The sequence below is a fragment of the Pholis gunnellus genome, assembly GCF_910591455.1.
Source record: "Pholis gunnellus genome assembly, chromosome: 8".
Lineage (NCBI taxonomy): Eukaryota > Metazoa > Chordata > Actinopteri > Perciformes > Pholidae > Pholis > Pholis gunnellus.
In genome coordinates, this window is record NC_136534.1 from 22894657 (window position 1) to 22921141 (window position 26485).

The 26485-nt window shown below is 42.8% G+C and overlaps 1 protein-coding gene across 1 annotated transcript in view; it reads right to left on the minus strand.

Moving 5' to 3' along the window:
- The window catches only part of syngap1b (synaptic Ras GTPase activating protein 1b), a gene marked incomplete at both ends in the record, with an annotated part of 123771 nt that overhangs the window by 88319 nt on the left and 8967 nt on the right, over positions 1-26485 (minus strand). The window contains 2 exons of the mRNA XM_079163912.1: positions 4707-4766; positions 5016-5107. Of these exons, the coding sequence (XP_079020038.1) occupies positions 4707-4766; positions 5016-5107 (152 nt within the window). The remainder of the gene's footprint in view (positions 1-4706; positions 4767-5015; positions 5108-26485) is intronic.

The window sequence follows — 26485 nt, forward strand, 5'->3', positions numbered from 1 at the left end:
GTCTTTAAATCACAACTTCTCTTCCTTCTTTCTGCTGCAGCCACAGCACATTAAACACATAAGGCCAAAGAGTATTGAATACTAAACGTAAATGTGAAATGACACATGAACAGGGTGTTGAACTGCATCCTTTTTGTCCACAGAAATATTCTTCTTCTAATCCTAATATGTGATCACACAGACATAGTAACACTAAGCAACGTGTTCTGCTGCTTTCGGGCTGCATGCTCGCTTGTTTTCTAAGTGGCACATTTCCATTTTTGTTTGTTGCCTAGACTGCACTGGAAAGAATGTTCTGCCAATCACACACAGTACAGAAGCTCAAGAGAGATAGCAGTCACGTCCACTTCTGAGTGCTGAATGACAAGAAGAAAAGAAACTAGTGGGAGAGGGCACTGTAATTATAGGCGGCGGGGTTTTCAATCAGCATTTTTGTAATTTCACAGGCGTTCTGTTTTTACTTTCAAGGGTATTTTGCCCCCAGATGCACAGAGTCAAAACGTGCCACTCAGACAACACGTCATGTCAGCGCATCTATTATCCTTCGCAATTAAAATGAGCCATGTCAGAGAGGGTGTAATCCCATTCTAGCCTCATGAAGTGCCTCCAATCCATCACTAGGGAAACAGTTCAATGAACCGTACACACCCGAGAGCTTTCCATATAGTGACACATTTCAGACACATCAGAGGAGTCTTGTTCCCCGGAGCGACACCTCGGTTTCTTCGGGAGGACGCCTCTCCTGCCTCTTCCTGATGGCCACCATTCATAAAACAAAAGCAAAAAAAAAAGAAACCACAAAAAAAAACAGCTAGTGAATGGAGCTGTGAGGAGCACAGAGACAGGTGGCTTGTGGGAGAGCCAAAGACTCCTGCCAGTCACCCCAGAGAGAGAGGGAGGAAGGGGGGGGGGGGGGGGAGGGCAGAAAAAGTAAGAGAGATGGAAGGGAGGGTGAGATAGACGGAGAGGAAGTGTGGTATGAATATGGAGACAGAAGGAGGCAGGGAGGGAGAGATTGGGCGGAGTAGGGAGGGGAGGGAGAGGAGATGGAACAGATGGATTAGATTAAAAAGAGGAGAGAGGTGGGAGGCAACAGAGAGAGAGAGAGAGAGAGAGAGAGAGAGAGAGAGAGAGAGAGAAGGTATAGTAAAGGATCGATGGAGGGCAGGATTGAGCCCCGGGGTGAGGCAGAGATACAAAGAGAGAGAGAGCAAGGGACTGGACCGGTGATGTTGACCTCACCGTCAATATAAGCAAACAGAAAATCAAAGGGGTGAAAGGCTGATATCAAAATGTGCAAGAAGCAGCAGCACCGATGGGGGAAAAAAGAACAAGGTCCCTCTGCTGATTCTCCATATCTCCCCGATGAAAACGTACAGTGTGATTGCTTTTTTTTTGCCGAGCCACTGAAGCCATCTAAAACAAAAATGGAAATAAATTGTATGTGTGTGTGTGTGTGTGTGTGGAAAAGATAAAGGGAGAGAGAGAGAGAGAGAGAGAGAGAGAGAGAGAGAGAGAGAGAGAGAGAGAGAGAGAGAGAGAGAGAGAGACCCGCTCTGCATGAGGTGAGTGACAGGCATGAATATTTAACGCCTTTCGCCGTCGCCGAGGTGACGGCTATCAGCACGTCAGCCCTGCCTCCGATCCATTCACAGCTGCTGCCTTATTGGCACAATTAGACAGGGATAGGGCTCTGATTAATTGAACTGGGCTCTGCATTCAATCCCTCCAGAGCAGGGCGCGGGTCTCTTATCGGGATCACAGCGCGCGCTTTCTGTCGCTGAGTGATGACAAGTTGAAACGCTATCGGCAGCCGTGCACACATACTGCGGTGAAGTCGCCACCCGTGCACTTTGACCGGCCACATGAAGATGCACCACTGTGTGGACTCACTTTGCTATAGCTGAACATAGGAGTTTACAGTGAAAAGCCATACGTACTGTATAATAAACTGAGTACATATAAATACATCAAATAGTGAGGCAGAGAACTTTATAACACAATAAAAGTAAGATGAAATACTTCCAAATGCCCAGACATGCAGCTATCCCTTTGGATTTCTATAAAGCGCCACAGTTTAGGACTTTGAAGCAAATTAGAAACCTGTAATATATCAGCGTTTGGTCTAATAACAGACCTGCTGACTTTTTTGGGCCTTTGGATTTTACATGTTTCTGGTCCATTTATGGAGGTGTTATAAATCAGCAGTCTTGCCTTAAACTGTGTAATTCCGTGTGCAGAACTAATTTAGTTGCAAAGCAGAGGTAGAAACGTTGAGGAACAGTACCCTCTCCTGGCCTAGAGCGCAAGATGAGATTTTACTCACAAGTGGTGCACTTATCTGTGTTCGGTACATCCATGCACGAACTTGGGAGCAAAAAACGGGTCGAGTTAATCAACACGAACACACTGCTGTGCCCATTTCAAGTCGTCTGAAAATCAACTGGGGAAAACACAGAATAAAAATAACTGAGAGGGAGCTCTCTCTCTCATTTCCTTAACAAGTATATTGTGCCGGTTTAACTGCAGCAGATCATGAATTCACCGTGAAGCTCTCTGAATGTGCTATGTGAATGTGTTAAAACAACTGAAAAACAAAACTCCTGCTAAACCATTCCCCTGATGCTTGCAGGCTGAAAAACAACACAGCTACATGTAAGCCAAGCTTCAACCTGCACTTCAATGTTCTATCTAATAAATAAGCAGGAAGTTCTATTTATATAAAACCTGAAGAACTTTGAACCTGCTATCCATAATGTTTTTTTATTCAAGGAGGAGTGACTGGAACATGTGTGTGGGACTATTTTCAGCTGCGGATTGATACACATTGGGTGCTCTTGTGACTTATGTGGGGTTGATTCAAAATAAATTACGGTTCCATTGCTGGTTATGAAGGACTATGTAAGCCATTGCAACAGTTTGGCTCATCAATATATTTTTAATAGTTTTCGGACAACATTGTAAGTCAATTGTTCAGAGGAATCATATCATTCATTGTTGCTTTTTGTGTTTCTAGATTAGCTGACAACAGGAAAACTAAAGAACATCACCAGCATTCTCCTTTAAAGCATATAGCTGATGTACTTTGCATTAATTAGTCTACACCGCCTTCGGGTGTTATTGATATTAATTCCTAAAGCTTAAATCTTCTGTACAAGTTGTAATCCTCCTTTTTCAACGACAAGAACCTGAAACTTTTATGCTCGCATTTCTGACATGCCAGAAATCCATCAGATCGCCCAATGAGCCCGATCGTTGTTCGTTCAATCGATGTGACCCTCCTCAGGCTGCACCACAAAACGACATCTGATCTGGCAGACATTCAGCCTAACGTAGTGACCAATTTGCCATCGCCTGCCATCGCGTCAGACTAATTCCATGGTACTAGACAGAAATCTACGACTAATCACTCAAGAAAATGTAAGAAACTAACTGACACAGAAGTACGGAGATCAGGCAGGTTGAGGAAGTGAACACTGAAAACAGTCCCTTTCAACTTTTCATTCAACTCACAGGCTTGTAAATGACGGATAAATCCCCTTTTTCTTCAAGGTGACTCGTTAAGACAGTTATGATTCACTTACACACCACAATGCAGAGGATTGGCAAAAGTTTCCAACCAGAAGAATTAACATCTGTCCTTGAAAGTGAACCCCCCAAAAGCAAACCTGAGGCGACAGTGATCCAGAGAAGCTGGAGTCTCTGGTATAAACTCTGGATACATTCTCTCTCCGACCTCCTTTTTGAACACATATTAGCTGTAAAGTACGCTGTACGGTCTTTTAACGAGCACAAAGACTGTGTGAAACTTTCTTATAACAGGCCGTGCTCAAATCACTGTGAACCCGTTTTAAACCCAAAAGACACGAGGAAGCATTTAGTAAAATATTCATTATATTGATCAAGAAAGGAGCATTTTTTTTAGCTAGCTGTAGTTTGAGTAAGATAACATTATTAAAGAATCTGAATCCAGTGTCAGATCTTTGTAAATTGTTCTTTGCTAATAAAACGTACAGAAGAGATGCAATAATCAATATTTCTATATGAACGACAATTTATTTCCCTCATTAGTTGATGGAGACCAAAACAGAGAGGAGAGTGAATATTGGACTTAAATAAGCAAATGTATAAGGTGATAATATGACAATGTCATGTTTACAGCTTGTTGTATTGCCCACATGTGAAAAATTAATGCAGTTTTAAGTCATTTTATAGACTCAAACTTGGAACTGTTTACTCGGAACCCAACCCTGTATAAGGATTTATAATGCGTTTATAAAGTGTTTTAGCTGTAACACATTACATTACTCCTGTAATATGGGATTTTAATGTTCCATAGTTAATCATATTAATGGGCGTGTGTATGTTTATAGTATATGATGAGTTAAAGGGTAATCATGGAAGAGTAGAATATTTACATTGCCTTTGACACATTTTTACAATAAAGTTTGTTAAATCTTTCATTTTTGCGGGAGAATTTAGGAACTTCATACATCTTCTTGTGATAAAATGAGCTTGATGTCAAAATAAATGAAATATACTTTTCTTTTTACATTAGAGTGGTACGTCATCTATCAATGTAAAGGCTGAAAAATAAGTTATTTTTAATTCCCACATGATAAATATCTCCCCTGAAGTGTTTCAATTTCAACTATCGTAAAACCAGTTTCAGTATCAGTGTATTCCTGGTGTGTGGAGTGCAATACCTCCTCCTGGTCCAACATGTAGATCGGATTTCCGGTGTTCACGCGGAGATGGGGGTTCCACTGGTCCTGGGGCGGACGCTCGTGTGAGGGACGCTCGTAGATGGGGCGCTCGTGTGAGGGAAGCTTGAAGGAGGGACGGTCGAAGGAAGGACGGTCGAAGGAAGGACGGTCGAAGGAAGGACGGCTGAAGGAGGGACGGTCGAAGGAAGGACGGTCGAAGGAAGGACGGTCGAACGAAGGCCGGCTGAAGGGGGGGCGGTCGTAGGTGGGATGGTCGCAGGAGGGACGGTCGTAGGTGGGACGTTCGGGAGCGGGACGGTCGTAAGAGGGAGCGTGGAAGGAGTGGACCGGGGTGCGATGATGGTGATGATGATAGGAGGGGGGGACGGCACACCTTGCATCTGGACAGGAGAGAAGGAGGTAGGGGGAGGAGGGGGGGGACGAGGAGAGAGAGCGAGGAAAGAGAAGGTCAGTTAGGATCATCGGTAGGAGGGCTGTGATGCTGTGACACATCGTCCTCATAACGTCAGTGCCAGATGTCGTTACATTGTGTTTGATAGTTCGTTTTAAAAGAGGTCATTAGTCATAATGAGACTATGCAGGACAATGCTAGAGGCAGAACCTGATTCTGGGGTGTTAAATAACAAAAACGAAATTCATCTTATTCATTAAGCACTTGTTGAGCAGGATACACAATATGTGTGAAACACAATGAGGCCTTAAACTGCAGCATTAAATAAATAAAGCAGCAAGCATGGCTACACACAGATCTGCATTAAAGGAATAGTTCAACATTTTGAGAAATGTGCTTATTCGCATTCTGTCGAATAAGCACATTCTGTCCACTCTCGTATCTAAAGCTACATCCAGGAAACAGTTAGCTTAGCTTAGCTTAGCTATCAGGATGAAACATCTTGCCTGGCTCTGTCTGAAAGCAAGCTAGTCCAACACATCACCCCCCCACTGAAACCTCAACTTGTTGCATTTACATTTTGTTTTTTGTTTGCGTATCACAAACAGGCTAGCTTTTCACCACCTGTTTCCAGTATTCATGCTAAGCTAAGCTAACTGTTTCTAGATGTGAGAGTGGCATTGATCTTTTGCAAGACAGCAAGTAAACAAAATGACAAAGTATTTCATTATAAAAGGGTAAAATGCTCTAAAACTCCTGGAACTAATTCCCTTTTCCTAACTTCCTATTGTTCATTCCTGCAAACACACCCATTGAATGTGAAATCAAAGTCTCCAGCTCTGTTAGTTTCATAGACTCACAGCTAAAAATGATTAATTGTCTAATTGAAGACATCCTAGAGGCAGCTCACCACCAAAATCTAATCACCTATCCCTCGGCCTGAAGCTGCGCTGTCCACCAAATTTAACAGAAATCTTTTCCGAGACCTCCAGCTGACAAACAGAGAAACTAAACTATAATCTTCTCGGTGGGGGTACACAATTATCTTTCACATTATCCTTGATTCTGAGGATCAATCAGGAAGATGTGGAAAAAAATGAAAATGATATCTGAGGGCTCTGGGCCTTGGGTAATTTCAGAAATTGATCACACAGTATTTGAGACGTTAATATGGACTTTGTTCTCCCCGAGTAGCTGTTTCACTTCGTCTAAAGGGAAAAAATGTGTGACTAAGGACCTTTGCTAAATGAGGCACTTTGTCTTCTCTTTCTTCGCTGCTCCAAGTTGTCTGGCCTCATTGCACTGCTTTAACTCGTGTTTGAACTTAAGGAAAGACATCGAGCCCATAATAATACCAGCCCACGCAAATATAGCCAAGCTTTTATCAGTAATACAATCTAAGTCATGGCACAGTAACACTATTTGATTACAATGTTCTAGCTCTGTGACTTGATCAGAATCTAAATGATGCATCTGTTGTTCTCATATTGACGCTGCATGTTTTTTTTTCCTCTCTCCTCTTAAGACTCTTTATTTGTTATCCCTGTTTAAGCGTGAAACATTTGTACTTGTTTCCCTTTAAGCGAGAGACAACAGCAGCATCTCTCACATGCATCGGATTACACCACTGAGCGTTTTATAGTTTTCAGCTACGAATACAAAAGCAAACGTCTTGAGGCAGTTCTCTCACGTCATCCTGTCTGATGCTCGAATTCAAAGACTCTCCGCTCTTTTAGAAACAGTTCAGTGGAACATGGCTGAATCAATCCTATTTGTTTTTAAAATACAAAAAAAGATGGCAATATCTCCCTGTGAGACAAATCACCACTCCAGTAGCATCACCGTCACATGCTCTGGTCCAGCGGGAGAGTCCTGAACTAATTTGCACTAAAAACAAGTGATCTTACCAAGTAAAAACAATAAGAGAAATGTGGTTGTTAAAATAAATCTTAGGGTGAACAAGTTTAGAAAAGAAGTCACTGCAGTGTGTGTGTGTGTGTGTGTGGGTGTGGGAATTAATGTTCCCCCAGTGGCTCACACCTCATGCACTAATGAAACGCCAAATTCACACTGACAACATCTGCAGAGTATACAAGGCTGGAACACACACATACTACACGCACATTTTCATGCAACCACACACACTCACAGACTGATGTTTATTTGACCCTCTATTTGACACGGTGGCTGACTGAGGCTCGTGCACTCTCTCCTCTTGAAAGTCAGAAAGAAACAGTCACCTGTGGCCCACAATGCAACACCACAGCGTGTCATAACCGATTATTTTGTCGCGTCATCACTGCTCAAGATTGTTCCAGACGGTCAGCGGCTACAGCGCTTCTCCGTCCACAGCCGGAGTGGAAAAGCACAACAGGCAATCGTCTTAATTGTGGCAAAATAACAACTCTGTTGATCTTTCAAGTTCCTGTTTGAATTATGAATCGAGCTGCTGAAATATAGATGAGCTCCTCACCAGGCACAGCTAATTAATATGGCCGATTCAAGAAACGGGAAGAAAGAGTGAAGCATGGAGAGTTGATTATCTTTCATACATGGACCCACGGTGTTTGCTCTCACTGGGGAAGCGAGAGGTTTGGTGTCGTGATTAAAGGCAAAGTTCCCCCAAATAATCTAAAACACATACTTCTCCTCTTACCTGCAGTGTGTGGGTTGGTGTGAAGAAAAATAGTTCCGATACACGAAACACGACAATCTTGAGAAATTGAGTGATAATTTCTGCAAAGAGACATTGCAAGTTGGCTCTTTGAGCAAGCAGAGTGCCATACAGCCCTATTATATTAGAGAGACGGCAGACTACCCTACGGCCGATATCTCCAACACTCGGCAAATAACACTACAGGTATCAGGAAAAATATGTTTTCATGATTTTTGGGGTGAACTGTCCCTTTAAGATCACTCTAAACACACAGCTGCCACTTTTGTCCAGTCACAACAAGTTGCACAAATACAGATAAATCTTTTGTTGTTGTTCGGGTGGACAGAAGCTCGAGGCTATGAATGCGGGCCACAGTGATGGGGGAGCATTAAAGGGTCACAATAGCCTCAGCTCAGCGTTTGCACAACTTTTAAAAGAGAGCCAAGTGGAGAAGAATCCAAGCATGTAGGATGAGAAGATATGGAATGTTCACTTCAGTCCTTTCAGGGCTTTCTGGGGCCGCAACTGAAGATTATTTATATTATTGATTAAAAGGAAACAAGGTGATGTCATCAAATGTCTTGTGTAGTTCGACCCCAAAATATTCCATTTACTTTAATGTGAGACAGCATAAAGCAGTAAAGTAACAACCTGGTGCCATCCAATGGCATTTTGCCTAAAAAGTGACTTTAACAATGAATTGATTATCAAAGTATTTGCAGACTAACTGACTACTTGATAATCTAATCATTGCAGCACTAATCTCACGTTCTCACCACTTTACAAACCCACAATATTTGATGTAAGGGTCAAGTTTGAACCTTTCTATGTGAATAAATTAATATCAACTTTCTTTTTTCTCTCCAAAACACATGAGGGTGTCTTTCTTTCCTGGAGAAGTCCAAGTAAGGCTTACGAAAGCAACACTGGCTGATTTATTTAATTGGATGATTAAAATACTCACACTCTCTCTCTCTCTGTGCAGTTGAGTTGAGCATAAAAACACAATAAAGCCAAATTACTTATGTGGTTCTCTAGAGTCTAGAGTGGTGAGAGTCACACAACATTCAGGGAATGCATATTGTGGAGTATTGTGTGATACATTGTGAAGGTTATGAATTGAAAGCATGTGTCTCATCACAACTTTTGTCACGCTCACGGATGAACAGGTGAAAAGGCATTTTTAGGTACACAGCTTTACACTCTATTAATATGCTCCAAGTTGTTGTGTTGCACAGCGGGAAATGTTATCTTCAAAGGCTGCATGGCAACATATTTTTGTTGCAATGGGAAATTGTAAAAGTGCTGTAGCTTGCATCAAACAAAATGTTCCGGCATCTCCATCTATGTCATCATTAAGAGGGCACCAGCAGTCATGGCGATCTATCGCGTATTCCGCTCCTCTTATACATAAGTCCGTCACAGTGGACGGGTGTGTCTGCTGAAAGCCGAACTGTGAAGGGAGACGCGATAGCTGCTGAGTAAGCGCTCTATCAAACATCGGTCATCGTCACAGGCCTCCATGAAGACGTAACGCACTTTGTGACACGCTCTGTTTCTCCAAAAAAAAGCACCTTCAGCCCTTGAATCCAAACTTTGCAACTGTGCAGAGCAAAGTCATGATGCTGAGAGATATTCACTGGAGGATAGCAGCGTGAGTCATCCACAGCCCAATCTGCACTACTCTACTGTAGGCCTACCTCTCCACCCCCGAGGCTGCCTATTAAGGGCCTGTGAAGCGCAGTGGACAGAATTTCAATGAGCAGGATCATTCTTCTGTCTGTCCGTGCGTACGTACGTATGTATGTACGTACGTACAGGCTGCACATATACTGTACAGTAACGATTTGGCACAAGCAGAACTGCTGAGACCGCTCATCTTCCTCTACCTCACTCTATCCCTCATTCACTCTCCGCAGTCGGCTCTCTGTGTTTTCTTCCCTCGCTCTGCCTTTGTTCCTCTCTCGCCTTCACTCTCCGTGGGCTCTTTTTTGCCTTTTCTGCCATCCTTTGCAGTTTACAAAGAAGAGTCCCATGCACCAATCGGATGACCGGTCAGCCTTAGTCAACGTTGTCATTACTGGAAACCCGACAGGCCTAATGTTGATTTATACACATCGCTGAGCTCCAAAACAGCGCTAAAAATAAAGCTTTGCAACATCCCCGGGCCGCCCGGGGCAGATAATGTACTCCTGCAAGCATGGCGGACCACAACATCTTAACTTTCCAGGCAAGAAAGCACCACACGGTGCACGTGTCATTACTGTGACCTCGGCCGCACCAGTATCACAAAACCGCCTCCGAAACAGGATCAGTGTGAAATAAACCGGCGGAATACAGACTTTGCCAAGAGTGAATATATGGAAGGTAGTTGAGAATAGATGCAGTGCTGCACTTTGACAAGCTGTGAGTCATAGTGGTGCATATGTGCAGTACAGTAGGCTGCTGTCAGCGCTGAGTCAAGCGAGGGATGTCAAGTGTCAGCAGCGGGGTCACAGAGGCCCAGAGGTGCGAGGCTTTTTGCTGAACAAGCACATTTGTCATGCTCTGGATTTCTGCTCAGAAGAAAGTCCCCATCATTAGACTTAGTTTAGACCATGGCAGGGGATTGGCATGAGCGTGCGGCACAAAAAATAATAATAATAATCTTCATTCAGAAATCAGGCTTTGCTTCATTAGAAAGGTAATCAGTATAATATATCTGCTCCATAGCACAAAATTACCTTAATATATCTGTGGGGGGTTGATAGGCTTGTTGATCAATACCAATTACTCAATGATTACCTCACAGGGTGGCGAGACCTCTGGCTTCCAAAACTCAATACCCAGCCTGTGCGACTCAAAGCGCTCACAGTCTCACCCCCCCGAATTCTCCTCAAATAGCTCAAAGAAGTATGAAAGATAGAAAACCAACGACCAGTTGTTCAGCTATATGTGAAATGACAGCAGTGCTGTTACAGCATTTTTCCTCATGACACTACCTCCATACCAGACATATCTGTTGGATTGCTTTAATTAGGTCTCTCTATTGTGAAAATGTGACTTCATTTGTGCCAATTACAGGCTACCATCACTCAGGGGGGTACTGGTGGAGTCGGAGGAGGTGACAAACTAATTGTATCTGTGTTGCTGCAGTTACAGCTGATTACTTAATGTCATTTTAATGATCACATTTTAAAGGCTAGTTTTTTTATTTTTTTATTGTTATTATACTGAGTATAATGTGGACTTTGATTTGGAGCTTAAAAAACTGTTACTGCAATTGTTACTTCAATATTCGTGATGATCGTTTGCATCAGTCTCTGCCTGTCTGTTTGACGACGCACCAGAAAACCAAAAGTCTACTGTAAACTAAATAAATGATTTGTCAATATTTTTACATTAAATCTATAGGGGTTGGTAATCTTGAGAAACTAGCAAGAGTATGTTAGCTTCTGAAAATGATCCAACAGAAAAACCCAGCCCAGTGTTGGTAACTCTTTTCCAATGAAAGATGCTCACATCGCGAGCTCAACGAGTTGCTAGCTCGACGAGTTGCTAGCTCGACGAGGCGCTAGCTCAACGAGTCGCTAGCTCAGGCCTCCCTCCAAAGCCACTCCCCCAAAATTAGCATTATGAACGTAAACAACAGACATGGCTATTGTTAGCACTCACAGATGTCAAGATTTGATTTATTGATTGCTGAACCAAGAAAACATCAAATGTATTTTGAAGAACAGATAGATCAAATGTCTTTACGTAATGTGAGAAGAGTCGAATCAACAGAGACTGATCACCTCTCTCTGTAGCTCTGCCAGCTCTTTGGCAGGTTCACCCCAAACCCAACTATTCCTATCCTACTGATACTGATATCTAAAATCATCTGTATCTGCCACCACCAGCTACCAATCTGATACCAGTGCTCTCTTTTTTCCCCCCTAGAGAGTAAAAAATAATTGAAATATTTCTTTGTGTCAGGGTAACATGAGGCCAGGGGTTTCTATGGCAGTAAAATGTCGATGACTCACGATGACTGAATAAAAGGTAAGTGACAGAAGACACAACATCGTCATTGACAAAGAAAACTGTTTTTACTGTGGATCGATCACATCATGGCCTGAGACCAAAACCTCTTAATAAGGTCAGTACTGGAGCTAATGTCGATCCATTGCATCAGATCGGTGCCTCCCTACGTTTAGCCTCATTGTTTTGGTTTTACAGACCACAAATTACACTCATATTCTTCAAAACAAATGCTCCAATAAACCAACTGTACACTTCCAGCTCCGAGCTAAATGGCAGAAAAAATTAGCAACTAGCTGGTGAACATTATTGAATATTTAGCAGCTAAAAAGCTTGATATTCTACTCAGGAGTTGGTGGAAACTTGCCAGAGACACAACTCCAAAATAAAATGCTAACTGTTTGGAAACACATTGGCAACATTATAAAGTGAAAATATGTTTGGGTTGAACTTTTTGTCAGTGGCCGAAACAATTAATTAGTGCAGCTTTAACAACGACTACCTAAATATATTGTGCGTCAGTCGCAGTGTACCTCCCTGTGTATGCATCCCGTTGTCCTCAGCACTGATACCTCCCTTCCATCAGCACCGTATCTTGCTCTTCAGTACTACATCTACATTTGCTCAGAACTGTGCGTCCCTCCCCTCAATACTGTACTCACTTTCTGGGTACTGTGCGCTTTCTTCAGGGCTATATACTTGAAAAGCTGGAAGGCTTCGGAAGTACGAAATCACCTCCTAATCACTAGCCATAATGCTCAAAGTGTACACACTTAAGTTTACACTCACCAGCTGCTGCTACAATACAAAGAAAAGGATGTGTCTGTCTGTATACGTGTGTGTGTCCAAATGTTAAGTGTGTCGCTGTGTTGTCTGTGTGGAGACCGAGAGCAATATACATGTTTATGTCAAACTACTGTATGAATCCAGACAAAAGCTTTGATCCCTTTTACATTTCACCGACAATGAGTCCACTACAGCCATGAAGGAGAGATGTTCGATAAGAGGAGGAGAGGATGCGGGTAACGGGTCGTGTGTGTGTGTGTGTGTGTGTGTGTGTGTGTGTGTGTGGCAGAGAGAGAGAGAGAGTGGGAGTGGGAGAGGGGGAGAGAGAGTATCCTCACCTATCAGATCATTCACCCAGCCCTCACGCGGCGCGTCCCGGGTTCCCCATTGCTCACCCAAAGCGTCCACACGGCGTCACTGTTGCTGCGCTGCTAGCGCCTTGAATCCGCCCCCAACTCCACCACACAGGAAACAAGGTTACTGCCCAAGAGATGTCACTTCCGAAACACCCACTCCCGCTCGCTTGCTCGCGCTCGCTCCCTCACGCCCCCAGCCTATTGCCATGACAACCGAGAAAAGAATAGAATATAAGTGAGTGTTAAAGAGACAGAGGGATGAGAGAGAGAGAGAGAGAGAGAGAGAGAGACAGGGGAAAAGAGGGATGCAAACAGAGAGACGGAGAGGGGAGGACGGAGAGGGAGGCAGAGGAGAGGAGGAGAATGGGCAAAGAGAGAGAGAGAGAGAGAGAGAGAGAGAGAGGTGAATGAGTGGGCGGGGAAAGGATGGATGACAGAGGAGAGGGTGAGAGATTGAGAGAGAGAGAGAGAGAGAGAGAGAGAGAGAGAGAGAGAGAGAGGCATGTGGTGGGATGTAATCGAGGGGAAAGGGGGGGGAGAGAGGTGTCGATGCTGTGGACGCCGTGAAGAAGAAGAAGAAGAAGAAGAGAAATGAAGTGATGAGAGAGGGAAAGAGGGAAAGAAGGGAGGAAGGAAGGAGGACACTTTTTTGGGAATAGGGAGCCCACATCTTGTTCCCATAGCAACACAGCCATCCATGAAATACTGACTTGTACCTCCCTCTCACTCTCTTACTCTCTCTGTGCTCTGTCTCCCCCCCCCCTCTCCCTTTTCTCTTTCCATCTCTAACTATATATACACACACACACACACACACACACACACACACACACACACACACCGTGAGCGTGAGTTGGCACTGAGGATGCATGCAGTAATCCACGCTCTGCAACATTGTCAAACGCATCAAAAAGGTACAAAACATACCATCGAGTGACGCTATTCCTAAAGCGACCACACTGTGAAGTATACGCTGGAATGAACTAGTTCATATACACCATGTGTCATCGAAGCCCGTCTGAAGGCAGCAACCTGCTGCTACAGAGACTACGAAGACGTCGTCCAAGAAGGATACGACAGCGGAACACTAGAGAAGCGTCCGGCCTCAGAGGAATGAATGGCGTTGAACTCAAGTCGTTCACACAAAAAGTTACAGAAGTAGTTGTGTGAAGTATTGAAAAAAAAAAAAGAAAGAGAGCTGGAGTTGAAGTTCAATTCCAGCAGACTTTGTCACAGTCCTACCGATTCTGACGTCAGCAAGGGAGTGTTGGGAGGAAGTTTCATATTGATGTCTTAAAGGGACACTCCACTGATTCTACACATTAAAGTCTGTTTACAGGTCTAGGAGAGTACTTGTGCAAAAGTTGTTTAAACGCCTTTCATGGCTCCAGGAGGGGGGGGGGGGGGGGGGGACTGCTGCGTGACGTCTGGTAAATTGGGTAAGTTAGGACAGGATAGTTTGGGGCTGAAGACTACAAGTTTAAAAATGAAAGAAATCTGAGGGTGTGGAGTTAGAAAGAAGTGAGTGAACCCGACCTCTGCAGGCCGCCCCTCATCTCTGCTTGAGACCAGAGGTTACAATAACCGCTACTAGCAAAAGCACACCCAAATCTGCCGGACTGTCAGCCTGTCGAGTTGTATTGTGGGTAATGTAGGCACCAGGTTTTGACAAGGATGACTGAAAAATGATATTTAAACCGTCAACCGTGAGTGCGGCAATGTTAAACACAAAGACGAAAGAATCTGGCAACTATAAGGGACCGTATTGTGGAAGACGCAAGCTAAATTTAGGCTAACTCAGATTAAGGGTTCGCGTCACAGCCGGTGTAGGAAGAGGAGGAATGATTCAACTCACATGCAAAATGCAATATGTAGAGAGGAAGAGGGGGGGATTCGACGTGGCCCATCATCCCACCATGAATCCCAATGAAGTCCAACTTTCGACAGTAACTCCTGGCAGCCTCTTCTCTAAAGCCCCCCTCCCTCCCATATCTCCCCTCCTCCCTCTGCCCATCTGTTTCTCAGCCCAGCAACCCCATTGCTCTCTGGCTACCTCTCTGGCTTCTTCTTCCTGGATGTGGCCCTCTCTTTTCATACCCCCTCTGTAAACCTTTTATCTCCATCTCTGTGCCCCCCCCCCCTCCTCCTCCTCCTTCCCACTCCTCTTTTTTTGTATTTTACACTGTCACTCTTCCATCCTTTCATCTTCAATATTCCTCTATCTGGGATTAAAAAAAAAACATGAAATGATCTGTCCTAGAATCACATTTCTACCATTCACCTCTCTCCTGTTGCCTCTCACTCCTCCATCTTCTCTCACACTCTTCTATTTTTATTTCTAGATCTCTGTGATGTTTTTCTCTGCCTCTCCGAATCTAAATTAAAATGCAGCTCCCTGACTTTTAGTCTCATCTCTCCTTTTTCTTAAACGTGGCCTTTCCATTCTTTCCCCCGAACACACGTCTTAATCTCCCGGCCAAATTGAAACGCTTCACATATCGGCACACATGTTGGGATTAAATAATTACTAATAATAAACTACAACGATGAACGATGCATACAAATGACTGAGCACTTCGGTGTTCATCCGCGTTCATCGCCTGCGTGCAACGGCAACTGCGGCCATGTGTACGCAAACAGCCTCAAGATGTCCTTCATCATTCATTTGCATTGACATCACATAGATCTGAATGTAGACATTAAAATGTTTGATTTCGTTGTTAAATTAAACGCAAGTGTCTGAGAAACTGAATATCACGTAAAAGAAAGTATTCCTCTCCAACATTTCACTGTGAGGATTCTCCCCCCCCCCCCCCCCCCCCCGAGATTCTGAATGGGCCGGACTCAACTCGCAAGTAAATACAGAATGAATGACAGGAACAGCTTGAGACCATTCAGGCTTGGGCCAATAGCAAAGTTGGGTTTGCCTGTTATATCTGTACAGAAGCCTGCTCCCTCTCCGCTGCTCTCAGTCTCCCACTCGCTTACACTTACTCCCACAACTCTCTTTGGCTCTCTCTCATTCGTTCGCACTCTCTCCCTCGTTCTCTGTCCGCATCGCTCCTTTTACTTACCTATTGTCTTTTATCTATAACTGTAGCTCTCTCTCTCTCTCTCTCTCTCTCTCACTCCAGCAATGCCTCTATCAAAATGTCAAGTAAATTCAAATGGCACAGATATGAAATGTGACTTGTGTGTGTGTTTCCATCAGGTATGTAGGCTGATGCATTTCCTGCCTATTGATGGAAAAGTATTCCTTTTTCAGAACCAATCTGTCTCTGCCAATGTGGTGCATATCCAGGAACAAAGAGTACACAAGCTACAATACAATAATGTGGGAGCTAATGGTCATAAAAAAAACCTAAATAAGCACCCCATTCATGAGGAGAAGCATCAGATATCTCTGTAAGGTCACAGTGAGCGGGAACGTAAGACTTCAGAGTGCCCGGGCTGCTTTTGTGCTGTTGTTCGCCTACACTGATCCACACAATGTCGGTTGTTCATGTCGTAATAAAGTCATCATTCACGTTCCTTTTTTATCTTTAACTTCCAGAAGAAATAGTAAGAATTAGAACATGTTTTGAGGAAATTAAGATAACCTTTATTTGGAGTGTAATAATTTACACACTCTCTCACAGACCCTGTGATTTTTGCTCTCCCTCTCCCATAACTCCCCAGTCCACCGTCTCTTCATCTCTCTCTCTCTGACTTTAGATCCCTCCTGCATTTTGCTTTAAACAGTCCGACAGGCTACACAGCAAACTCTCCGGGTTGCTCTGCGAGACCCTTTTCACTCGGGGTGTGAATAATGAAACACTATGGGGGGAGATGAGACGCTGGACATCTCGCTGCTGCTTCGTTCAGAGGTGCAGCCCTGCCTAAGTCTTCACCTGACTGCCAAGGTGATATTCAATGTGCTAAGAGGAGAAAATAAAAGATGAATGGGGAGAAAGGGAGCTCTGAGTGTGTGTGTGTGTGTGTGTGTGTGTGTGTGTGTGTGTGTAATACCACATCATTCTGTGCAGTTTCATATTACAAGTACAAAAATGGCGCTACTGTCTGATTGTTAATTTAAACTATAGTTGTAGCAGAAACATTGCTGCTGCCAAAGTTATATAATGAAACTATTCAAACAACACTTATTTAAATTTGGCAAAATATCGTAGCAAAAAGGAATATCGACCTTCCTCAGAGGTAGAGCTGCACCGGAGGCCACGACAATCAGACGAGCACTGATTGCCGCTTCCTTGGTCGATTTCGATTTTTTGCTGATTCCGATTTTCTTTCTAGGAAATATAATTTACAGCGAGGCTCCACATGACTGTTTCTTTTGACCACCGTCCTGAAAAATAGATCCAGCTGTCCCCAAATCTGTGCAAATATTAAAAACGTCATTTTTTAAATTTGTTATTGTCATCTGTAGTGGTTATTTGCATCAAACACACATTTCAAATAAGTATAAAATAAATGATTGTATTTTTATTTAAAGAATTGCTTTGATTTAAAAAAAGAAAATCTTGGCATTGTAGTTTTATTGAATTCATTATTTTATAAGCTATATTATAAGGTCATAAATCCCTCTATTATATCTTTATATGTAATATATGTTATATTGCTCTGAAAACTATTTATTCCAAGTTTCTCGACAAAAACTACATTTTACAAGATTACATTTCAACACATCAACAAAAAACAGCTACATATTGATAGAGGTCCCTCGAGCAAAGCAAGAGCAGAGACTGAGAAAGCAGAACTATTTATGTCAGAGAGAAGGTTTACAGAAGCTCCCGTCTTCTAGTCAAACTGCCGCTGGTTCTGTTGGGCTTCGCCTAACACTGAGCCGTCGCTTACACTGGGTTCGCCTCGGACAGCACGGTACAGTAAGCCAATATGTTATCTCCTCCCATGATAATTGAATCTATGGCGCCAGCTATTCTAAACCTCCTATCACCAAAGTGTCAGAGGGCTTCAGTGGACTGAGCTCCAATCACAGCCGCTGATAACGTATGCAGACTAATCCCACTGTTTTGCTGAGTGCAGCACAGCTATGGCACCATGAATTAACCAACAGTTGCCTTGTGATGTGTGCCTGCACGTGAAAACTGATGTGCCATTATTAGTGGCCCTCACACTATATGCGCATGTGCTGTAACTGCCTCACACCTGTTGAACCCCTTTAAGTACACAATATGCTGTATGTTTGGGGTGTTGAATCTTTGTTAAGCATGTATCGTACTTTACCTTCTTTGGTAATACGCGTTTTCATGACATTAAGCTGAGCTGAACCACGACCGTGTTAGCGTATATAGCGGATCTTGCAAGTCATGCTCCCCGTTCCCTGACCCCTGTGTGTGTTTTTGTGTCTCGTCGGGGTCACCAGGCTGATTGAAAGCGGGTCGAGCCAAGCTGTCCCTAAGAGATAAAGAACAATTATAGTCATCTGTCCTCAATCCAGAGATAGACTAGGAACTGTGTCATGTTTTTATTACCCACAGGGTTGTCGCTGAACGTTCTCATCTTAACTCATGTTCCCCCAGCAGACAAACAGCTGGCGGGGGGGGGTACCCAAAGTAAAGGAAATAGTTTAAAAACCTTCATATCAAAGGCCAAAATACATTATTATAAGTAACTGCAGTAGAGAAGTCAGATAAAGTAGTAGAAGAAGTGCCAACATTGATGATATGAAAAATTCTAAATAATTGCGATTCACAACATGAATCCCGAAAATCATCAAAATATGCAAAAAACTCTTAAAATGGCACTTAAACATTTTGTTAAGAGACAAATGTTTTTTATTGCATCACAGATTGGACACATCGTTTTTAAAGAACATGCTTTTTTTGTGAAAAGCAAGCAATCTTAAATAAGGTCATCATAAATCATAAGGACCCCTAAATAAAGGATAAATAAATAAATAAAAACTAGCATAACATAGTGTGAGTCTGTTCTTCCTTATATGTAAAAACCTGTGTTTAAAATAAAAATCAGGCTCTATTTTTGATAGACCATGATGGCTGGACAGCTTTTTCAAGACAATGGAAAATCATGACAATCAACTTATTGAGAACGATCGCAATAAAAACCTATATCGTCCCATCCCAAGTCCATGTCACATACTGTACATTTAGTGAACCAGATGTGCAGCTGCATGGAGTAAAGTCCCTCCTGCTATTCATCCTCTGGGGTCAAAAACAATCAGTCAGCAGATATATTGACAGCCACCACCATGATGAAGGCTCCTCTCTTACTATAGCTACACAGACAACGGTGTAAGGGATACAGCACGTGTCATTTTATGTTGTAGTTATTCATTTAATTGACCAGTTATGTTGACTCTTGACTCTTAATTATTTTTAACTGGATGGTTTTTTAAGTAAGCAAGTTTTGGAGTACAACTGAAAAGATTAGCTGGGTCATTATGCCTTAAGGAAGTGGCAAAAAGGAATTTCATTAGTCTGGGTTCAATAGTGCTTTAGTAACCCCAAGTCGAAATACTGCCTTAGAGCCTCATTTTGTGAATAACACTGAGGACCAACATTGGGCCTCCTTACAGTCCCATTCTTCCACAGTAAACACGTGTTATTTATAGGTTATTTACAGGTGCACAAGCCTGGAAGCACAGTTTACAACCTGTATTCTATATGAATTTCAATGACGCTGCAAATCCGATGAGCAGGCAAAAAAGTGTTTGTGGGGCTGCCCTGAATTAGATTAAAAACCAAAGTAATAGTTGGTCAAATAAAAAGAGGGCAGTGACACCAAAATGATAATAAGATACGACAATCTGTCATTCAATGTAATTTCCCTTACCCTAAAAGTACGATTAAACAAAACTTTAAATAAATATACATTAGCTAACTTTATTATTACAATTACACTACACTGTTCTCAGAGTAAAATTATGCATAACCTTGTTTTTGATTGATATTTCTACTATACTACTAGATCCAGATGTGTGAACTGCACCTTGCAGGCTCTCCTCAGTCTGAATCTTTGATTGCATAATCAGCTGCCGTCTTAAACTCGACACAGGCTGCGAGCAACACATTTAATGAAAAGGCAAATCTGGCAGAGAGCTTTCGATTCATTTGATTTTTGGGCATATAAATCACATGTTAACGTAGTGAAAGTTGGTAAAAACCACCACCATATTTGCAGCTTTGAGTTTAAACACATGCGTCTCATCTTTCAGAAAGGCTTATCTATCAGACCGTCATTTGTTTGGCAGCAGTGAGATGAAGACCGTAGGACCGACACGGTTCCTTCCACCTGGCCCATCTCTCAGCTGAATGAGCAGCCAGCGCCTCTTCACCAGCAGGACGCTTCAGATAAGAGCTGCACACTGTGTTCAGCGGGCTCTTCATAGACAGACACTGTAGATTACAATAATTCCACTAACATTTGGATCCCCCGAGCTGAAACGTCGATGGACTTGATTACATTTATTTATCATTCTGAATAAAGTGTGCCCGGACTTATTATTATTATGCGGGGACTGGAGTGCCCGCCGAGCATTGTGAAAAAGAATAATAAAAATGTCATCAGCTTTTGCAGTGTTAAAATGAAAACGATGTAAATTCAGGCAGCTGGCATTCTGTATTGACATTACTGTGCAGGGTTTAGGGTTGTGGTCTAGCTGACGCCTTCAAAGCTCCGTATTGACCGCAGCCTCTTTGTGCCTCGGTGTACTACGAAGCCTCGCTTGTACAATCTCTTGGATTGGACATAAATAATTCTTTATGTTGGGGGTGATTTAGCTTTGATGGTGAACAGCTGATGTTTGGTTGTGTAACTGAGCATTGTGAGCAACGTTTTAAGCCTTGGAATCATATTTACCCTAAAATGAATAAAGATTCTTTACTTGTTCAAAATCAGAAGACAATGTGTGGCAGAGACACTAAATAGCCTCGTGTAGTGAAGGTTGGTCACTTTGTAGGCTGCAGGGCTGGATGATACGGCCAAACATTTTGTTACGATGTGTGTTTTATTATGATCGATGTCTATAATTATCACAATATATATTAATTAATAATAATAATAATGAAGCCCAATTTACAGTTTTCCGAGTATTCTCCTGAAGACAGAACCCTAAGAAAAATTATAATACAGGCAACAACTATGTATTATGAGAACATTAACGGTTAAGTACGCCATCTCACTGCTGTGTGTTACTTTAGCAGAACGTTCACACACGTGCTCTATGGGCCGAGCCCGCTAACTTCCAGTTTAGCCCGATGCTAACTTCAATGGAGATGAAAATAAGTCAGTCATGCAGCTCCTGTATTCTTTCCTGATGTTATCAGACCGAATTGATCCTTTTCGGACAGTGAAACGAATGATTTCTCGGGGGTTGTGATGCACAAAACGTCGTAACGTTACGTTAGGCCACGCCAGAGCCTCAGACATATCGGCTGCTGGTCTGGTGGTTTTGACGGTAACAAAACAAAAATCAGTTGATCATCGTTATCGTGGAAGATTGTTTTTAACGTGAACATTTTCTACATTGTTTTATCGCTCCCGGCCCTACCAGGCCGCCAGGGGTACGGAGGATGTTCTCAATATAACGTACCTGTTGCTGCGTCCGCCCTCGTAGGACTGAACAGGCTTTAAGGGACACAATATGCACACACAAGGCTCTTTCCCAATGCAGAGCCTGCAGTGATTGTATCAATACATTCTCAAAGCCACTGTTTTACATGCTTAACCTTTCGTTTAACATAGGAAAGTAGAGGCGAGTAAAGAAAACAAGTGTAAAATAACATGACACAATCGCATTTCAAGATCACCGTCGGCTACGGCTGCAGGTAGATTCTAATTCTGTGGGAAACGCCGTCTTGACTATTTTCATTATCTATTCATCTGCAGATTATTTAATGAACAACATTTCTGTCACATAAAATGAAAAGAGTCGATGAAAGAAGAAAAGCCTTACCATTGAGACGCTGGAACTAGGGAATGTTTGTTATTTGTACTTGAAAAATAGCTTAAATCATCAGTTATCAGAATGATTCGTCAATCTATCTATTAGTCGATCAAAGGTTTTGTCAATACCGCCCAGTCATTATGGTCTGTAGGCTGTAAATCCAAGGGTTCATCCAAGATCCAAACAGCGCCAATAAAGTTCTATTGGTTTAGTCAACAGACAATATTGCCTCAGAGAGCTTGTAAATGTTCACGAAAGACCCATCAGGGTTGATTAATCCATCCAGTAGCGTGGAGTCCCTGCTGCTAATCTGAAGAGCCTCTATGGTGCATCAAAGCCCAAAAAGAAGGGCACAGCAGAGGTGAAGTGATCCACATCCACAACAACAGACCTGGAGAACCTTTAAAAAGACACTAACCAGGGTGTTTTGACAGCTTCCACTCCACAGCTCTTAGATATTCATGACTACATGGCGCACCATCACTGCACTGTCACTTCCCATAAAAGTTCATCAGTGCACACGCTCACAGACTCCATTAACGGCGCCATTGGTGTATGAGGGAAAAATATGTTTTCACGCATACATCTTCCAGCGGGGGAAACACATTCACTCATTCTTCACAGCTCACTTTTCAGCAAGTGCATGGAGCATGAAACACACACACACACACACACACACACACACAGAGTGAGACATATTAGGAACGCCTTTCTGATGCTGAGCTTCAATCTCTTTAACATGTCTCCTCTGCTTCATCCACATTCACACTCTGTCATGGTTGAGGTAGATCTGTTGTAGCAGATGAAATTAATAAGGGTCACGTGATTCATCTGGTCTACTGTACGGAAAGAGCAGGTGTTCCTATTTTCCACACAAAATGAACATTCACTTACACACACACACACACTCACACACACACACACCCAGAGGAGTTGACACATGAGCACATATTCACACGGAAACAATCAACAACAAAAAATAAAACTATAGATACTCTGACATTTGCAAACACAGTTACTCTCCCACACACACACACACACACACACACACACACACACACACACACACACACACTATGAATGGGTAAAGAGCAGCAGTTCAGCTGCCAGAACACAATGTTGAGCTCACAACAAATGCTGAATCTGAAGAAAGGAGGTCCTCTGCAGCCACCTTTCCATAAGTACTGTAATACATGACCTGATTTTTTTTAATTAGAGAAACAGCGTGAGGGTATTTGTATCATCTCAGGGAATATTCACTGGGAGAAAAAAGGCCCCATGTTTGTTTGTTTCATTGCACTCGCAAATCATTTATTTCCAGTTGTTGCTTTCAGCACTCTTTTTTTGTGGGCACCCCGAGGATTAGACAGCTCCTTTGCACACATCTCTTTTTTTTTTTATGTGTGTCTGTTTGTCCAGTTGATGCCAGGTTACAGTAGGAAAACTAGAATCACCGCCTTGTGGTTGAATATGCAACCAGTGAAGTCGCAGTTTAAATCCATGTCTGTCCAAAATACATCCTATTAAAAATTAAACAAAATGCGTACTCTCAGTGGTTAACCGCTAACATCCTATAGTAGCAACATTAGCATTAATCAGAGTCAAATTTCCGGTCACTTGGTGAATGTAAGTCTAATATTCCCTCTCGTTTAACTCAATATCAATAACTAAATATCTGGCTCTTCATGCTCCGCTATGTTCGCCAGCTGGTTGCTAACTGTGCCTGTCTGCTATGACGCTGTATTAACTTCTGAGACTTGACGTGCTGCAAATGAGACAGATAATTCTCCCACATTGTCACTTGATACTTTATTTTTAAAAATAAAAAATATGGAGGCTTTACATAACGTACATGTTTCTAACCATGAGTGCTGTATGCGAGTGTGAGACATCGTCCAACCCTGAAGTGTGTTTATGTGAACACAGACACGTGTGTCACTGTGAATTCATGCGTTCATCCGCATTACTGATGATGTCAGAAACCGTGAAGTGATGTCACTGCCCGCTCCCCGAGAGCTCACCTCAGGCCTCTCCACCCGTCGCGTTCTGCCGCTAATACGAACGGACATGTACCTCCAACGGGAAGCACATCCGCCCTTCACCACAAATAAGACATAAGCAGCAGGCTTCCAGTGCGCAGTAGCCATTCCTGCCAGATGTCATTAGTTCACATCTTCACTCCCAATTCATGGCAAGTTAAGTGTGAGCGTCGTAACGCTGTCCCCTCCCCCGGAGGGTCTGAGAGGAGCGCTCGTGACGTTTAAGTTTTGCCGGTTAAAATCTGTGAGCCTGTGAGAAAAATAAACAAATCTTGGGATGGTAAATCCTGTCCCTCAACAACAATCATGGACAGGGCAGGGCAGCTAAACCCCAGCACTTCCAGCGATGCTGCTCGGTAATCACCTGAGGAATACTGCAGCTGCATGAGGCATCTCCAAAGTGCCTGAATGTGCAACTATGTGAATGAGAAAGCAGAGGGGGATTGCTTAAAAAAGAAGAGCAGGCGGGGCAAGCTCAGCAAACCTTCCCTGGATTAATAAAAGTTTTCTTGAAAATTCACTCAGAAATTGCCAGCTATAAACTATCCAGCCCCTAGCAGAGTCAGGGACTCCATAAATGTATTCACGTGGCTCACAGTGTCTTGTTATTTCCTGCCCTCTTTTGCATTACAACAGAAATACAGTCCAATGTTGCCGGCCTATATGCTGGAAGCTTGCTGCGTTAGTGCGAGCTCCGTCTTCGGGGGACAGCTTTGGCATTCATCGTTCAGCTCTTCCTGTATATGAACTCCTAGTCTGAGTTTATTCAGATGAGGTGACGACATTCCTTGAAAGATCAGACACAAACCCCGTCCTCGCTTTAAAGGAGTCAAGATAATAAGAGTCCTGTTATCATATGAGATGTTGTCTTTACTGATATGTTCTGCGAGCTAAAGTGACAGAGTCCTGCAGCCGCTGCTGATGAAAATAGACAGGCGGACAAGAGCTGGCCACAAAACTGACATCCCAGGAATAACTTTGCAGTTCCAGATCAATGCAAATCAAACCTCTGTTTTCCTTTTTCTTGATGGTGTCACATCTGGAACGTGAAATACACTTAATATATCACCACCAAGTATATCGCTTTTTTTTTTTTTTATTCTTATTCTTCTAAATCTGTCCTTGCGTGTTAGACCTCTCTCAGACCTCGAACTAAAGGGGCAATTAATAAAGCCAAACACAAAGCTGTAGCTGTGTTAACCCAGGTGGAAAAAATGCTGACTGAACAATATGTTTGCACTGCAAGACATCATCGTGAAATCGCCACCGTTTGACGCTCCGCACCAACTGTCATTTTGTTTATACCACAAATCCGATATTCTCCTTTGAAACCGAAAGTCCAGCGTTCTCCACTTACAGTATCTTTGAGTGTTGACATCATATCCCGTGAGAGAAAGCAGCTTAGCGTACAGTAGCTCTGTCATATGTTGATTTTCCACTACATTGCATGTGTTACATAAAACAAAGCTGCAGGACCTGGGGGTCATGACATCACATCGGATTGTATCATCTGCAAAGCAACCTTTCACCCATAGATACTGTAATGTCGGCGTGCGCCAGAGCGGTTAGAAGATGTTAGTGTTAGCGTGCAAATAAAATTACAAGAAAAGTTCATTAGGTGCAACTACAGACCTCTTACAGAAGAGGTGCACACGGTGCTACATTTCTATCTGTGAGAGGACTACCTCATGTCAACACATCAAAACATTTGAACAATGAACAGTAGATTAATCTTTCTCTTCTGGATTAAAAACAATAATAATCATATTCCCAAGAACCACTCTTTCGTGTGGTGCTCTTTGGACGGGAGCATTTATCCCCTCCTGTTCTTCAATGGCACGATTAAATACTGAATGCTCTTGAGTAGGGTTTGCAATTTTCCAAATTTAAACGTGAGACTGAAGTGAGATCCAAAAATTAAAAGTGTGGTCCTGGCACCCGGTGAGCCCCTTTCATCGCCATCCATTCCTACCTGTTTTGACAGTGTCGTTAATCACAAACAACAGAGTCTTACGCTCTGTTACTCTATTACATTCAATCCCAGCCAGGAAAACCTATCACTATTCTGGAAGGCTGAACTTGATCAATCATAAACACAAGACATCCAATATTCAAACTTTCTTCCTTACACACACGCACACACACAAAAATGTGAGTTATTTTGTAAAAACATTGTCATCACGACCACCTCTAATTCTGATCATTTATAGCGTTGTATAATAGCACATCTCTTCAGCAGCAGCAACATGCCTGGATGTGGTCTGATACAGTAGAGAAATACTCAAACGGTGTGTGGGACTGTGTGAAAAGGAGGCTAAATTTACCGTCAGCTGTTGAGTGAGCCTGCTAACCTTTATGAGGTCCTATGAGTGGAGGTAAATCACCACTACACACAATGCCATGAATACACACATAGAGGCACAAGCACACACACACACACACACACACACACACACAGGCATACAGACAATTATAGCAAACACCATTCTTGTGAAACCCTCAGGTAACAAATTTGCTGAAATCTACATCTGAAATCGAGGCACAGCCTACATGATACATTTAAAAAAAAAAAAATTTGATTGAAAAACCTTTAAAATGGTAATTG